Source organism: Atractosteus spatula, chromosome 7 (assembly GCF_055471065.1).
Source record: "Atractosteus spatula isolate fAtrSpa1 chromosome 7, fAtrSpa1.hap1, whole genome shotgun sequence".
Classification (NCBI taxonomy): domain Eukaryota; kingdom Metazoa; phylum Chordata; class Actinopteri; order Semionotiformes; family Lepisosteidae; genus Atractosteus; species Atractosteus spatula.
The window spans coordinates 61840631-61857612 of record NC_142712.1 but is presented as its reverse complement, the minus strand read 5'-3'; the positions used below and the strand labels follow the sequence as shown (position 1 = coordinate 61857612).

General features: G+C 38.9%; 1 protein-coding gene across 1 annotated transcript in view; it reads right to left on the bottom strand.

Moving 5' to 3' along the window:
- The window catches only part of ccdc33 (coiled-coil domain containing 33), a 96185-nt gene extending 84516 nt beyond the window's left edge, over nucleotides 1-11669 (bottom strand). The window contains exons 1-3 of the mRNA XM_088920907.1: nucleotides 11399-11669; nucleotides 9264-9745; nucleotides 8531-8761 (exon numbers count right to left, since the gene is read on the bottom strand). Of these exons, the coding sequence (XP_088777033.1) occupies nucleotides 8531-8761; nucleotides 9264-9745; nucleotides 11399-11669 (984 nt within the window). The remainder of the gene's footprint in view (nucleotides 1-8530; nucleotides 8762-9263; nucleotides 9746-11398) is intronic.
- Nucleotides 11670-16982: the final 5313 nt, after the last annotated feature.

Here is a 16982-nt window from a genome sequence, read left to right as displayed (position 1 = left end):
TTCTGGAACCACGGAATATTTGTGTTTTGTCAAATATTATCAATAGCCCACAATAATGTACTAACGCGCAATTTGTATTTGCACTTTTCAAGATTTTTATTTTTATCATCTAATTGCTTTCATTGATAGAACCTACTTTTCACCATGCTGTCTCCCCAGTGGCAGAGGCACCACTGAACCATTATCCCATTTCCAACTGTGTTTCATAAGCAATAGGCTTGAAAAGTAATTTGCTTAGCATTGTTCCTTACCTTTTTAATCTTTAAGAAGTATTCTTTTAACAGCGAGTCCCTTTGGAAAAAGTACAATGGAACACCTGTTAAACTAACATCAACAATTGTTTTAGGTCATGCAACAATTACGCATTTCTTGAATGCTTTTAATTCTACTTAGAAACCCTGAGAAGTCTTTAATCTCTTAATTAGACATGACACACAAAAGGTATTACTATTTCTGATTTCCTTTGCATGTCAAGAATAAGCCCCTAGCAACTCACTGTATCCCAGGAAATCTTTGACTTCTTACACAGACATATCTAAGCCCACAGCTTCTGAAGAAAAGAGAAAGATCTCTACATGTGTCCCAGCTTTAGACAGAAATAATTTTATTCATCAGTCAAATGATTTTCAATCAAATAAAGAGTGATGCCTCCTCTCTTGCTGTTGCTTGTGATCTTTCAATATAACAAAAGGCTCTGGTCTTCCACAATAAACAACAGCTTCAGTATTTGAAGGGGAAAATAACTCCCAACTTTTGAGCTAATTAAACATACTGAAATACTTTTTTAAATGGCAGTGTTGTGCTAGCAATTTATTTAAAACAATACTCAACAGGCACATCTCACACGGCATGCAATTAACACTTTAATGCAGGGATCAATACAGGAAGACCTCTGAGCATAATCTTGTAAAGTTATTTAGATAAATCTGAAGCATAAAATTCAAGGGCACGAGTGAGAAAGATTTCTGCAATGTATAGACATTTGCTATACAAGAAAGAAAGACCCTTTCATCCAGGTTAGGGTAATGAAAAGCATTTTTTTAAAAGCCAGATTTTCACTGGTCACGAAGCATAATAGAACACGACCATTTCATACCATTTAGAATAAAAAAAAAACCGTGTAAAACCATAACCAAGATTTAAGTGAAATAATGACATGTAGAGATTAAATTAAAAATGCTCTCCTGAGTCAAAACTCAGGACTATAAACTGACCTTTAGTAAATTTAGCATAGCAGGTCTGTTGTACAGTAAGTCACCAGGTCAACCAGGCTGTGAACTCAAAGAGCACAGACACTCTATGACAAATACCTCTAATGAAACACACTGCTAAAATAATCTCTTCCTTAACAGCTACTATGCCATACCCGTCATTAACTCTAGTCAAACAAACAGAATGTTACCATACTGAGTCAGTGGTGTAAGATGACTTTCACTAGTGGATTCCCAAAATCTCACACTCAGATCCCACTGGACTTTTCACTGTTTGTTAAAGCAAGTAAATAAATTGCGTCCCTGCTCTGTTTACAAATGATACATAATGGGAAATAGGGGAACAGAAAGACTATAAAGAACAAGTGCTCTGCTTTCTAGTACACAATTCACTAACTAGGCCGTTAAATTGTGATCAGACACATGTCGGAGAGGCAGTTTTTCTAACACATTTCTTCAGACCAAAGCAAAGCCCTAAATTATTAAAAAGCCCAACATTGGATTGTAAGATTTTTTTTCTTGCACATGAAAAGATGAATTGAAATTCCCTAGACCTCCCTATTAAATTTTCAAAACTGTATCCTTCAGGGATGTACTTACTAATCCCTCATTTTAATAGCAATTATATTATCCAGCCATGTTGGGTATACATTTTGGATGGAATTGAAAACAGGCAAAATTTAAAGCCCGTGGGTGATGTACTGAGAGGAAATATTATATTCTAGTGTGAACATAAGCTATATTCACTCTCTTGGCTTTTATTGCGTAGTTCAATACAAACAAAGCTATTTAGATATAGTAAGTTAAGATAAAAGATGTTTAGCTGCAATAGTCTTACATTTTGTGTTATCTTTGTTAAAATGCATTGAATTGGTTTTCTTATGTGGAGGAAAAAAGCAAGTAAAGGAATCCTTATCTGTGCAATGTGTTTCATTAATGTTTTACTTGTGCTTGCAGTTAATAAATAGCTTAACATTGGGTTCAATAGAATGGTAGGCATCCAAGACACATTGCTGCTAATGATCTTGTCTGTTTTGTAACAAATAGCACTATTTATCCTCCATCGAAAATATATAGAAATGTTTCGCAAATGTAACTGCAATTTAAAAGCTGTTTTGGGCAGCCGAATAAAATAATGCACTGCATTTCAGGCTGACTCAGAACAGTGGCCTTTATGTTGGTGCTTATACTGTAAACTACAATCTGAACATTCTTTGTCATTGACAGTGGTTATTCCACATTGGGAAATATTATTTTCAAAAATCACCTGTTTATTGTTATCAAGACAATCCAGGCCTGGTTTTCTCCAGGCCTCTCAGTTCTCACATGGCCAAGGAGTCTATGTATACATAATACTCCCTGATCCCTGGTTTACCAGAACTTGTGACAGCCTTGTGGCAAAGCGGGCTGTATTTACACCTCACTCTGTGCTCGTTATTAAGGGGCACACACAGGCCAGCAACCTGTCACAATATTGAAGGTTTTGGCAGGCCCTCATTTATCACAGGCCTGTAAAATATTCCCCTGCTGGCCTGCTGCACACAATCAGTAAGCAGAGGAGTGCCGGAGGAAAAGACTAGAAAACTACTGTAAATTCTCTGTTTTAATTACAGCACTAATTTATTAGAGTATTCTTTTATGGCAACAGGATTGTCACTCTTGACACACAGCCCATCCCTTAGTACTCTACAGTTTTCACCTCCGCAGGCCTGTGGGTGAACAATGCCTGAAAGCTTCCTGCATCGCACACTGCTGCCAAGGTCAGTCCAACCCCAGGATAAGAGAGACGGCTTCTATTTTCATCGAAACGCATCCCATTCATCCAAGGGCGCTGCTAATCAGAGAAGAAACGGGAAAGTGCAAGCAGATTGCCTTGTGTCCCTACATGAAGGCTTTTCACAAATGTTTAGACACACAAAATGAAAATCGCAAGGACATGAATCTCGCAGTTGGCTTTTCGTGTCTTTGTCAGTCAACTGGATAAAATCCTTGGATTTATCCAATACGTCTGCTCATTAGAGTCTTTCACATTATGGGCAGGAGTATTGGATAAACGCAAGGATTCCTACTGTATGTTTTTGACATGAAGGCGCCAATACCAATTTTGCCCTTCGACCTGTTACTCTACAGTAAGTCCATATTGCTTGGCAAATAACACACAAATATATTTAAAGAACCAAAATAAAATACTTTACAAAAAGGAAGTTCTAAGGATGTGTCCCATATACAGTACATTAACATTACTCTATATTCTACATTGTGATCTTCTCATGTGCTGGATATCCCATTCCTTATTTCAGACAGAAGTGCAAGCCTGTACTATCCATCCAGATTCTAACCACTTAACCAACAATGGGCACAATGCAGGAACAAACCTGTACTAACGCTACAAAAAAATGTAAACGGAAACTACATAATAATGCCTTTTTTAATTACTTCACTAACCAGCTGTGGGAAAGGGTTTCTAGTCTCAACCTCCTGCAGCGACGTCACGACAAAATTAATCTCCACTCTGGTTGGACACTTCTCTTCTGTCTGATGCTCGCAATGTGCTGAAAGAGGAATGGCTCTAATAATAATAATAATAATAATAATAATAATTGCTTACACTTATATAGCGCTTTTCTGGACACTCCACTCAAAGCGCTTTACAGGTAATGGGGATCCCCTCCACCACCAATGCGCAGCCCCACACTGACAACAACAGCAACAGCAACAGCAGCCATAGTGCACCAGAATACTCACCACACATCAGCTATCAGTGGGGAAGAGAACAGATTATGAAGCCAGTTCATAGACGGGGATTATTAGGAGGCCATGATTGGTAAAGGCCAATGGGAAATTTGGCCAAGATGCTGGGGTTACACCCCTACTCTTTTCGAGAAACGCCCTCGGATTTTTAATGACCACAGAGAGTCAGGAACTTGGTTTTACATCTCATCCGAAGGACGGCGCCTTTTTACAGACCAGTGTCCCCGTCACTATACTGGGGCATAAGGACCCACATAGACTGCAGGGTGAGCGCCCCCTACTGGCCCCACTACCATCTCTTCCAGCTGCAACCTTAGTTTTTTGGTGTCAAAGGAGCTCGTCCACTTGCATGATTCTCTGCCAGCAAGACAGAGGAGTCACTGCTGGAGTGCCAAGGCTTCAGACAGTTACCAATTCCCAATTGGGTGCAATTAAAAAAAAAACTATTGCAAATTTAAAAAATAGAAAATAATGTTAATTACACCTGAAAAAAACAGTGTGCAGTTTTAACTCCTTGAGTAAAAGTAAAATAACTCTATGACTATTTGATTTTAGAAATCATGGGTGGCATGCCGATATATTTAACCCGATTCATTGAAGGAGTCATAAAAAACAAAGCAATACAAGATCTCTAGCATAGATGAGTTAATAGAATAAAGTAAAAGCTTTAACACTGGTCTCCTGGTGACTGAAAAACTCTTTTCTCCAACCTGAGGGTAAACTCATTCCTTATAATTCAAGCCAGCCTGATGCGCGTTGCCAATAAGCACTTGGAGCTGGAACAGTCTGGGCTCATTGAATCTGCGCTCTGTGCCACATGCACCTCCATCCTGTCTTACAAGCAAAACCTAATGAGCCCAGCCGCCACACGCTAATGATGCGGCACCAAATGAAAAGTAATTAAGGACTTATCACTCGGAGCCACTGTAAAAACTCGGGCTTTAATCTCTTCACCGAGGACAAGGCACATCAGCGATTGTCCTCGTTAAGAATCACCACTGGCCCCGTCACACACATGGTGGGCTCTTCATGTGCGGCTGCTGAATTAATCAGTGGCCCTCCCTTGCCAAACATAAAAATGCCACATAGGAGCATTGTTTGACATTCACTTAAGAATGAAATACAACGGAGACAGCCTTTCGTTTACAAGCTCTACCTGCAGGATGAGTGCGGGAGATTGGCTCATACACTTGCATTGGAGTGCCAGTGCATTAAATGCCCACAATACAACTCCAGTATGATAATGAGGGCAAAGCAACTCTCAGGTTTCTTTACAGTTCTATATTACTAGAGAATATAAAATACCAAGGGATCTGTGTTAAGACATGTACACAATATTCAAGATTGCTTCTGAGAAAAATTGCACACATTAGTCTTTTATCTGCTTTTTTAAGAAAATAAAATAATCTGACCGAATCAGTGCAAAAAACAATTTATATGCGATTAAAATGTTTAGGATCCAATTCAAAAGCTGACCCTCCCTTGACAATGTAATGAAACTATTTAAAATCCATTGTTCTTTGTCAAAGATTTTTACAAATGCCCTTTCTGATTACAACCATCCATCACCAGAAAACTGCGTATTCTTTGTTAGGGTAGCAGTAGCCCAGAGACCGTGTTAGAATAATACAGTGCAAAGTGGGACGATGCTCAGGATGAGACTCCATTCTATCGCAGGGCACATACACCACAACAGAGGGACAATTAACGTTAGTTAACCCAGCCAGTATGTTTTTGGAGGGTGAGAGGAAATTGTTCCTTTGCAAAAATTCATACAAACAAGGGAAGAACGGGCAAATTCACATAGACAGCGAACCGGTATGAATCCAAGAGCTCACGACCTGGGGTGTTTTCAAGGGGTGGGGACTGCACACCACAGTGCTGCCTGTTCATAATTGATCACGATGAAGACGATTTTGGGTAAGACTCAAGCACCTCCTCTGGTATTCCACATGAGGTTTATTGCAGATTTCAGATAATGCTGCATCTCCAATGAAACACAAAACTCAAAGACTGCATTTCAAATGAGCTATTTTCCAATTCCAATGTAAAACTAATGCTTTTTCAAATATTCCACATTATGAAATTCATAGTGTTCCATTATCTGCCAGTAGTTCAAGTGCCATTTTATGCCCAATAACCTAGAATATTAAACACTGAACAACAGTTTACAGTTTAAATTGTGTAAGATTCGGGTTCATTTATCACCAAATGTGATGGTGACATTTTTAAAATGTTAAACAGACTGCAGAGCCATTTCTAAAATTAAAGAAAAACAAGTGCATGATGTTAAACACTTACACTTACTAAAAGCCTTGACTGAGCACACAGGCATATTATTTTTTAAAGTTATTAATAACAACAGAAACAGCAAGGATGGCACGAACTAAAATACAGGTGATGTCTCCATTAGTCTGGGATTTGAGGAAATCAATTTAATCTCCACTCAGATCCTGTCATCATCTGCCTGCAATTCACAATGCCTGTCAGGCCTCCCCAGCATAATTCTGGCAGGTGAAGCACAGTACTGTAGTTTGTCTGAAGTGCTGTTGATTGCTGCTGGTTTAATAACCATTCCGAAGATTTGTACCTGTCAGACACTCCTTAGATATTCAATGATCTGAGCGAGAGTAGATCTCTCTTGTTGGGTCTACAAAAGGTAGCCAAGATAAAAGTGGCTTGTACGTACTGTACACACAGCAGCTTGCTCATCCTTCCTTATTACCGACACAACATCACAATAGCAACTGCACATTGCTGATTGCAATTGATTTTTTTCACATGGCAGTCAGGGGCCATTTTGAGAATCTAATCATGCTTTGACGTCATGACTACAACGTTTGGGCCCTCTGTCAAAATCTGAATAGTGTTTGTTCGGCTGTGAATCACTTGAGCCTGTCCACAATTCCTACGGTCAATATATGTTGTGACGGCTATAAATACTGCACTGCAGGCTGATTTTGTCCTGAAAGCAATTACATTTCCTGCCTGTGTTTTATCTCTATTGTATCAGTTACTGGAAAAGTAAAGCACAGGAAGATGAAAACGCTGTAATGTAGTATGATCATTCTTGCTAAGACATAACTAATCATTTCAATGCACTGTGACTCTCTGCCAAAAAAACATCTACACATGTGGTATAAAGGAAAAAAAACAAGTATTCTGTTTCTGAGGGACAAAGTTAATGCTAATGCTTTATGTGCAGATAATTTCATTACATTTAAGGCAAATCAATTAATTTTGGGATATACTGTAAGGATACAGAATTTTTAATAAGACCCCTAACATTATTTGATAAGGGCAGAACACAGAAAATTGGTGGGGCAAGCACCATTGCATTTAAAAATATTACTTTCTGTCCAAAAATGACTTAAATTAAATCTTCCATGAATGCTGAAAGGCTTTTTTCTTCTAGCAGATGCACATTTTACATATTTTGTAGCTTGGATACAACAGTGAGGAGAAGGAATGCAGTGATATCAACAAAAGAAGAATGCTCAGATGATCCACAAAATGGCCTGGTTTATTAAATGCCTGGAATGAAAACGGACGACTCAATTTACCAGCATTACAAATGTCGAGTCTGATCATCTGCTCCGGCTTCCAGAAGCAGCCTTTGACCAAAAATACACACAATCCAATTAATTTCTAATCGAGTGTCACAAGCCTCATTGATTACAATTTAGGCTGTGGAATGAAAAGAGCTGCGCAGTGCCAGTTCCAAACAGGATCCACAGAACCCTAGAGGCGTCTATAAGTCGTGCCTTAATTCCGAGGTCACAGGAGCAATTCTGTTGTGCCACAGTGTTGAGTTTTGCACGTGTTAAGGATTCCGGTTTTCGCTGTCCGCTGTCCAAGTCACATGAAGGGCACATAAAATGAAAATCACAACTACTATACCCATTCATGAAATGAGCGGAAATGTCTGAAGTCCGCATGTATGAGATGAATGTACCTGAACGTTGTTATAACCTGAATAAAAAAGACCCTTCTTCAGAGTACTGTAGATTCCACACACTGAGCTTTAAGATAATCACAACAGTGAAGTGCTCTCCATAGTTATACAAACGCATGAGCTATGCTGATTATTCACTAGGATAAACAACTCTGATACATTTGCATTGACTTGATGAGGCCATTGTAAATCTGTTTTTAGCCCTATAAACTCTGAGCTGTATTAAAGAGGACTCTGCTTCTTTAGACTGGAGCAGAAAACACTATGCCGGGATTCGAATGATGCAACCCAAAGGCAACCCAAACAACCACTTCAAGCTGACTATGAGAGCTAGTAACCGAGGCATTAGAGGTTTAAGGTAAAAAATATGTTTCTGTAAACACGGAACACATATGTGTTCATCAATTTACATCAATTTCCCTTCGGGATCAATAAAGTCTTCTCTTATGTTCCTAAACAGAGCTCTTCAGGAATGAAACTTAACATCATGGTTATTCACTAGGATACTTCCAAACCAGGCTTTATATTTAAATATTCAAACAAATAATCTGAGTCAAATATTTAAACTTTTCTTATTGCGCACATATTTCAGCAGTGGTATACCATCACTCACGTGTGTTGCAGGAAGCGGCGCGGGGCTCGGAACGGGCTTTTCCTCTGGGGAGGGGAAGCGCAGGCTGGCCTTGCTGGACACGCCGTGTTGCCTTGGTGACGAGAGGCTGCTCCTTGGCGTGGGGGGCAGGCTGTCGCTGGAGGTCTCAGGCTTGGGCTCAGGGGACAACCTCATATTTGACTCGGGGTCAGTTTGCTGGACAGGCACTGGGCTGGGATGCCGGGTCGGAGACTGACAGAAAAGAAAGTCCTCCGTTAACACGTCGGGACAACTGGGTTTTCACTGTGCAGAAAAACAGCCCTAAATGCAAAGGAATGAAATACCAGATTTTTTATACTTTATAGAAGAATGTAGAAATTCATAAAAGACGTGGCTGTGCACACTTAACTTGCAATTAAGAGGGACCAGTATTTTTCTGCTGTCAGGAATATCACATCATAATTTCAAACTCTTGAACCACATATATACTGTGGGTCTCTTGCAAAGCGGACATTTTACTTGTCTTGTGTCTAATTACAAAATAAGGAAAGAAAACCAGAAGTCCAGTTTGTTACTGCTTGGAATACACTTCCCAAGATACCAGAGTGTCACAGGCAATTTTCAACCGTCACCATAGTGACCGAATACAGTTCGTCAAGGAGACCGAGTCAGAAAAGGAGCAGGAAACACACGAAAACAACCGCAGCAGGACTGGTCACTTTCAGAGCAGGTTCAAGTGGGGCTGATTCTCTACCTGGGGTGTTGGAGGCTGAGGAAGCGGAGGCTCTGTGGGCTGAGGCGGGGTGTTTTCGGGGGACGGGGACTGGGAGGGCCCGAGGATTAACGGAGGCACCTGGAGAGTCGAGGGACCCGGTGAAGGCGCTCGGGGTGTCGGCGCCCCGCTCTTGTCCTCCTCCTGGATGGAGGGCATGCGGGAGGCACTGGCGCGGCCCTCAGGCAGTGGCCTGGACTCGTGAAAGGAGACAGCATAGGCCAGCCGCCCGCAGTGCATGGCCAGGTAGTCGGTGTGGACGCGCAGCAGGGCCATGATGCCGCTGTACTGGTACAGCTCCTCGTCCCGGCGGGCATACAGGTTGATGCGGGGCGCGTTGGTGCGCGGGTAGATGGCAAAGAAAGCTTCGCCGGATTTGGTGCCATTGCTCGGCTGTGAGCCTGTGAGCCGCAAGGCCTCAACCTTCAGCCTGACGTCATGGTTTTTATCATTCTTGCAGAATCCTGGAAATGTACAAGGAAGAACCAAAACAAATTGGAATTCCAATTCCCAATTCCCGAATCAAAGCAAGCATCCGACAAAATCATCAGGATCCACATCTTTTGCATCTGTTTGGTCAGGATGAGAAGTCAACGGAGCCTGTTAATGGTCTGTGAATCTAGTTTCTGTAGGTGTCTCACTTTCTCAAGTTCAAGGCTTGGAGCTATTCATAAACCATGAAGCAATAGGCAGGCGTGAATTTTTTTAACTAAAAGGGAACCATTTTAAAATATTTATTGCCATAATCATATTTCTTTTTCTATACATAAAACCCGCATTAAACCATGACAAGATCGAATTTTGAGACGACAGCAAAAAAAAATTAAACTGTGAAAAATCTCTGAACGTAATTTTCTTCTGGCAAGAAATACCTTTTTACACCAGACGATTGATCTTAAAAATGTTGCCATTACAAAAATGAAGATCTCAGTGGACAATAAAAAAATAATATTATCACATTTCCCTATATTTTAACTATTATTAGGTCTTTCCAAATATCCCCAATATGATATTTCTAAATCTTTTATCAAATTTATTTTTGGGTTACTCATGTTCAAATTCAAACAACGTTTCATACAGTGCTACAAATTGGAAAAAAATTTGAAAATAATTCTATTTTTAAAAAGCACTGCTCATTAGTGAACATGTTCAGAGGTGTTCCATGTAATTACAGCCATTTCAGACAAACGTGTTATATTAGAATTTCTTGAAACAGCAGTGACACGCATTAATTAACTTTTCGTTATAACACAGAGGAGCTCTCACCTCTCGTGTAAGGTGTGTGTGAGAGACAGAGGAACTTGTCAGTAGTGATATATTCTAGAGAAATGCAGCAAGATCTTACCAGCAGTTTTTTTAACGGATTTAAGATGCATGTTTGAAATGATCAGGAATATAAATTCATAGCCAGATTTATTCAAAACAAACTGCAAACAGCACTCCAGTAGAGATTCTGTACTTTTATCTGATATTTCATTCTTCTTAGGTTACAATTATCCATTTCTAAATCAGTCATACAGCAGATTGTCAGACATTTTGATTTTATTTTTTTCAGCCATAGCAATCAACTCACTGCCACTTAAGTTAAAACGTTTACGTTTAGCAGTTTTAGGTCTTCAAAACCATTCATAAGCCTAGTGGCACCACACTGTTCTCTGCCTGTACACATAGACACCAAGCCACAGCCTCAGCAAAAAAAAATATCCATATAACAACCAAGTTAATTTGGCACTGAAAAGTAGAAAGAAGACTCTCGTATTCAAGCCTATTCATCCATTTAAGATACTCACATTACTTGGCTAAAAAAAGGACTCTTTGACACTATAGCAGGGGTGTAGTGGATCCAACTCTGGTCATCAACAGCCCAAGTCCAGCAGGTTTTACAGAAAGGTTTCTTTAAAATCTCCAGATTTTTAAGAATAGGAAAGAGGCCTCAGCTTGTCCATTTAAGAATTTTTACCAATTAGTAATTTTCCCATTAAGGTAATTAAGGTCATATTACATAATAAAAGGTCAAAAAGGTTCAGGGGACAATCAGCTAAGACATGGCTGCATACTTCCATGCACACAACGATGTAATAATCACCCTGGATTGAGGATGTGGATGCTTACAGTACCTTTGGGCAGGGTGAAGAGAAACTTGTAGCGAAGGCAGGTGTAGATCTCATCCAGGCTGGCTTGCTCAATGACATCAGTGGTTCCAGTGCTGGTGTAGAGCACGTCGCCATCATTGACCCTCAGCTGCACACCAGCCCCACAGTCCTCCAGCAGGGGGTTCTCCACGGTCAGCCTCAGCACGTAACTGCCAAGCTCATTGAACTGGACATTCACCACCTCAAACTCAAAGTCCAGCTCCTTCTCCTCGATCTTGAGACGACTTCTCTGCATGGCCGCCCGCCCAGGGATGGACTTGTGGGCACTGCTCACAAAAATCTACAAAAAAGGCATGTGCTTTTTTACTTTTTGTCCCATAAGAAAGATTAAAATGATATAGTATTCACAGCACAATTTCAGATAGTAACAGTATCAGTTGCCAACAGCTGTACTTTAGAAATTAGGTAGGCAAAATGGATCATGTCCACACTGGTATCTGAAGGCAAAAGCAATCACTGTGAAGGATACACAACAGGAAAAGACGTGATCATTTCTGACAACGGCCATTATAATACATTCCAGTAATATTTAATAGAAACAAGTAGACAAAAAAATGAAAAGATTAATTTTGAGAGGAGAAAACAAGCTGAAATTATACAATGCACAGCCCGGTTACCAGGCTAAACAATCATCCAGAACTTCATTCTACTTCTAGAAATACACAAACACCAGACATCAGCGAATCTCACCTTTCTGTCGGTTCCAAGTCACGGTTCTGAAACTGGAACAAAAGGTTGACTTAAAAGGGGGAGATTGTGAGATCGACTGCAGGTCAGGCTTTGAAAGTTTTCCCCTGGACATTTGTTATGCTTGCAGCTAAGGAAGCCAGCACTAAGCCAATCCCACTGTGTCTTGGAAGCAAACAATGCAGGTGATTTGAATGAGTGATTTGAAGTTGCTTCCTTTCAACACACCTCAGTGATACACAATGTGTCGCGTCTACTTCCACTGTGAACAAAGACCAATGCACAGTATATGATCCATCAGTTTTCACATTGTATTTACATCTTACAGTTAGGGGAAATATGCAAAGTAATGACATTCAAAAAGGGAGACTGTGAGACCGATTGCAGTCAAGCTTTTTAAAGTTTTCACCTTTGCATTTCTTAATCAGCTACAGCCTTCTACATTTAATGTTTCAAACGCCAGAGTTTCTAGGTTACAACGGTGTACATGTATAGTGTAGGTTTACCTTACAAAAATTAATATAAACAGAAAGAAACATAAGAGAGGTTACAAAGGAGGCCTACGCAGCCCATTTGGTTGGTAGTAGCTAATTAAAAGTATTACATATCGAGCAAACACTAACCTATTGTGCCTTTAGAGTATCAGTTCCTTCGTGACTGATAAAAGCCACACCTTTTTTTTTTGGACGTGATGTATATTCATCAGGTGTCAGTGAAGTAACCTTGTTTAATTAATCCGGTTATTTAGCGCTATTGTGCGCTCACAGCGAGAGTGGACATAGTTTAAAGTTTCACCTGAGATTGCATAATGTGCGCTGACAATGTGACTTGAAGATCACTAGCAAACAAGTTTCTGACCTATGAACTACATGCTGGGAGCTTCGTATGTGGACTTTTTAATTTATTGTCACTTTTTTTCGTGCAAACTCGTTTGTATTATGGAACTTTAATTTGAAAGAAACGAAAAACCTGCTTCTTTAGAAACTATTGTCTGCACAAAAACAAATGACCGGTAAGCGGGGAATGACAGGTAAAGACTTTGCTATTTTAAAGTAACTAATTTGTGATTTAAATAAATCACATACCCTTCCTTTTACCTGAAACTGCACGCATGTGTTTGGGAAGCACACAGCATTTATGAATGTGCCGAGTAAACAGATTAGGTGTTGACAGCGAGTGAATTATTACGTGATCAATGCGATGATTAGTCTACACGAAATTGTTTATCCACGTGTTCACCGTTAAATTAGTCTTATGTAAAAAAAGAAATGTTTATCATTCAGATTAATTTTCTAATTTTTCTTAACAATATTGATTTTATACAGTATGTTTATAGTCTAAATGTGGTTGAATTTTTTCCATTAAAACACTTTTTAATATCAACAATCTTAAAGACAATGTTAATTCTAGCTAAAATTAGTACACAACAATAACTGTACTTAACTATTTACCTTTGATTGTTTTATATTCTTACATAATTACACTTGGGTTCAGTGCATGATTGTAATGTTGCTTATTGAGTAAAGAATGTTCCAAATTACCTGGCCAACTATATCTTTAGAAGCAGCCGTCTGATTTTTTTAACTTCTCCAGATTTTATAGCCAATAAAGAAACTAACGAGAACGTAATCCATGACAAGGGGGGTTAACAAACATTTATATAAAATTCTCATTCAAATTAAATTTATTAAACCACCCTAAATAGAATTCGTTTTGTGTTAATATCATTTCAGTGATATAATGCCGAGATAAAAATACTCTGAATTAGTTAGAAGTGTTATTTTTTTGTAACTGACATGTATTCAAGTGTAATTTATGGATATGTTATGAATAATTACTTTAGCAACATAGCCCTTTGTATTATTACTTTAGCTCATCCGGTAGTCTTCGAAAACAACACACGCACAATGCAGTCAATAGTTTCGTCAACACAGAGCATACTACCCGAACCGAACAGACATTGTCTTGGTAAAAAGCTTAAAATTGTGATTTTGTGTTCAACATCACAACGACTTCAGTTCTGTGTGGTGTTAAAACGCTATGGATTCGATAACGAATGTTGTTAGAACAGGTATTAAATGTCATTCGTAATGTCGTGTTCTTGAGAGAATTACTGTATGTACCACTGAAACTTAAAACGGGAAAACCGTAGCCAAGTTTCGTGCCACCCTCTTGCACACAACTCGCAGAAAGATACGGCTTCTGGCAGTAACTGTAACTACCCATCCGTTACAAACATGGGGACTGTAAGCTTGTGAATTGCTTACAGTATGAGCACATAGGTAATAATAAGCATCCCTGTAATGAAAGCCAGATTGTCTCTGATGTGGTTTTCAAAGTCGGCTTCAGTCAAAACTACCGCAGAGGTTTCGGAAAATTTGAGAGCGGGGCGGGGTGAGGAAGAGTTCTCCCTGCTCACCTGTGCAATGCTAAATCCGAGTGACGATTTTTTCCCCCCTAGTTTTCAGACCATAAAAATAAAAAGGCCCATTGTTGGGATCTGCAGAAGATCAAACAGTAGACATCAGAGGCAGTAGCTCTGCTTACTGTCTGGTCTCTTTATTAAAAAAGTAATGTATATACATTCTGAACAAGGAGAACAACTGAAGTCCTTTGTTCTGTGGCTGAGGAACGGGATTATTACTGCTGCATATTACACCAGAGGAGATTGGTGATTTGGGGTTGTGCTTGCATGCTTTCTGCAAGGGGAAAGACGTTTGACTTTTGTAAATAACACCTAAATATGTAAGGCCTAATTTATGTGGTAATTGGAGAAGTGTAAGACGTAAGAAGAGGTATTTTACTGCCGGATGTTACCTATGGGAGTGAGTTTAAACCTGAAGCATACCATACTTGTTGGAATCTGTCACTATTCTATCTGGACAGACAATAGAGACGCAGTCAGATTCCCAGCATAGGATTCAACACATGATTCCCTATGCCAGAGAAGTGTGCTGTTTTGTAAGGCTGTGCAAGAGTTGAGAGCTCAAGAAGAGAGACTCAGACTTGCCCTCTGGCATTTGTATGTACTTTTGTGTGTAAAGTATCTTTTGGACCTTCACATATCTCTATAAACACTGGGTGTTTCATGTACACTAACACTCTTTTATGTAATGGTCACGTGTTCATCAAGAACTAATTTGCATTGAAAAGAAATCTTTGAAGGTAGTGAGATAACGGAAACCTTTGATACTGGATGGGTCTGTCATAATCAAAGTATAATATTTGTGTCATATCCATAGCTATCATATTCAAAGTATACAGTACCAGTAACCTAGACATTACAGTACTGTAGGTCATTTACAGTGACCATTTGAGTTTTGAAAAGTAATTGTTTTTTTCCAATATTTAAGGCTGTTACCTACTGTATATTTTTTGTTAAGAAAATGGTATGTTAGATCCATGAATTGGAATACCACATTTGTTTTTTAAACTATTAGTAGAAACTGTAATCTATGTTCATTATTTATATATCATAATTATTATTTTTTTTGTTTTTACCTGTCTTGTATACAGTAAAAATATTTAATCTTAACTTTTTAAACAACTCTTAGGTGTGTCGTGGATGTCTGTAGTTTTTAGATTGCTAAATACATATTTGTTACCTGGTTGTTTTTCTCTGTTCTGTTTCTACTGTATCTAGTGTTCTAGAACTTACATATCAGAGTTCGGTGGTTGGCAGCATTTTACCAATTGGTTATGTTGACAATATTATCATGGCAGGGAGATATTTATCTCTTTTTTTTTAATTAAATGCTTTGCTTTGTCAATTGGATGTCTAGTTAAACAGCATGGGACCCGTTTTATTAATGGCCAATGTAACTGTTCCCTGGAGGAGCTGAATGATTATGTTGGATATGAGGTCATTATGGGGAACATAAATCTTTCTGCATTCACAGCATTGGTGTCATTTTGATCAAAAGCTTTCCCTGTTGGAAAAAGGTTAGAGAGAGAGAGAATCGCATTTCTGTTTAGCAAAGACATACTGTACGGCAGTGGCAAGTTGCGCTCCACAATCATTAAAACAAACTCATTTCTTTTGCATAAATTAAAGGAATGCAAAGTTTGTGCTGAGCTTAATTGTGTCCTGATTTGTTTGAGGTCATGTCTTTAAAAACCAAATGATCGGAAATGAAAAGTTTGTTGGTTTTTGAAAGTGGGAGAACACTGCCTCCATCTTACTTACACTACTGTAAGAGTATTGATTATATTGATTAAAAATTACTTGTGACATAAAATAGACCCCTCCTAGACCCTACAGTATTTTGTTTACAGGCATAGCAGTATGAATTCATGGTCGTATGATCAGGGTACCTGCTGGCACATACTACTATGTCTTTATGGCAGCACTACACTTGACCTTTAAAATTAAAAGCTTTTCAAATCTATTGTATAAAAATTGAAACAGGGCACTCTGCCTTCGTGAATTAGAAGCATAATATTGGTTAAGGCAGACTCTGAAATCTGGAATATAACCAAATTAGATATTGTTTATTTTTTAATTTAACTTGCCCATGCTTTTTATTTACTTATGTTTAGACAGTGCCTTTAAATTTTATTGATTCATTATGCTTTTCCAATATGCATCACATCCATGTAAAAATAGCTACAGCTCAATATAACTGGCTAAGACAGTATATAGTGGTGTAATAAATAGGTTATCTAAAAAACATTTTTCATAGTAGCTCCTTTTTTTGCAAAGGGGTAATTGTTAATTTGGGTATGAACTTGTTGATGTTGCTTTGGAGGAGTTTCGTAATGAAAGTGTGTTAAAAATTAATTGTTGTGCGTAACCTTTGACCCTAATCCCTGTATAATATGAAATACAGTTCAGCCCCTGCGATTTAGACAGCACTACAGA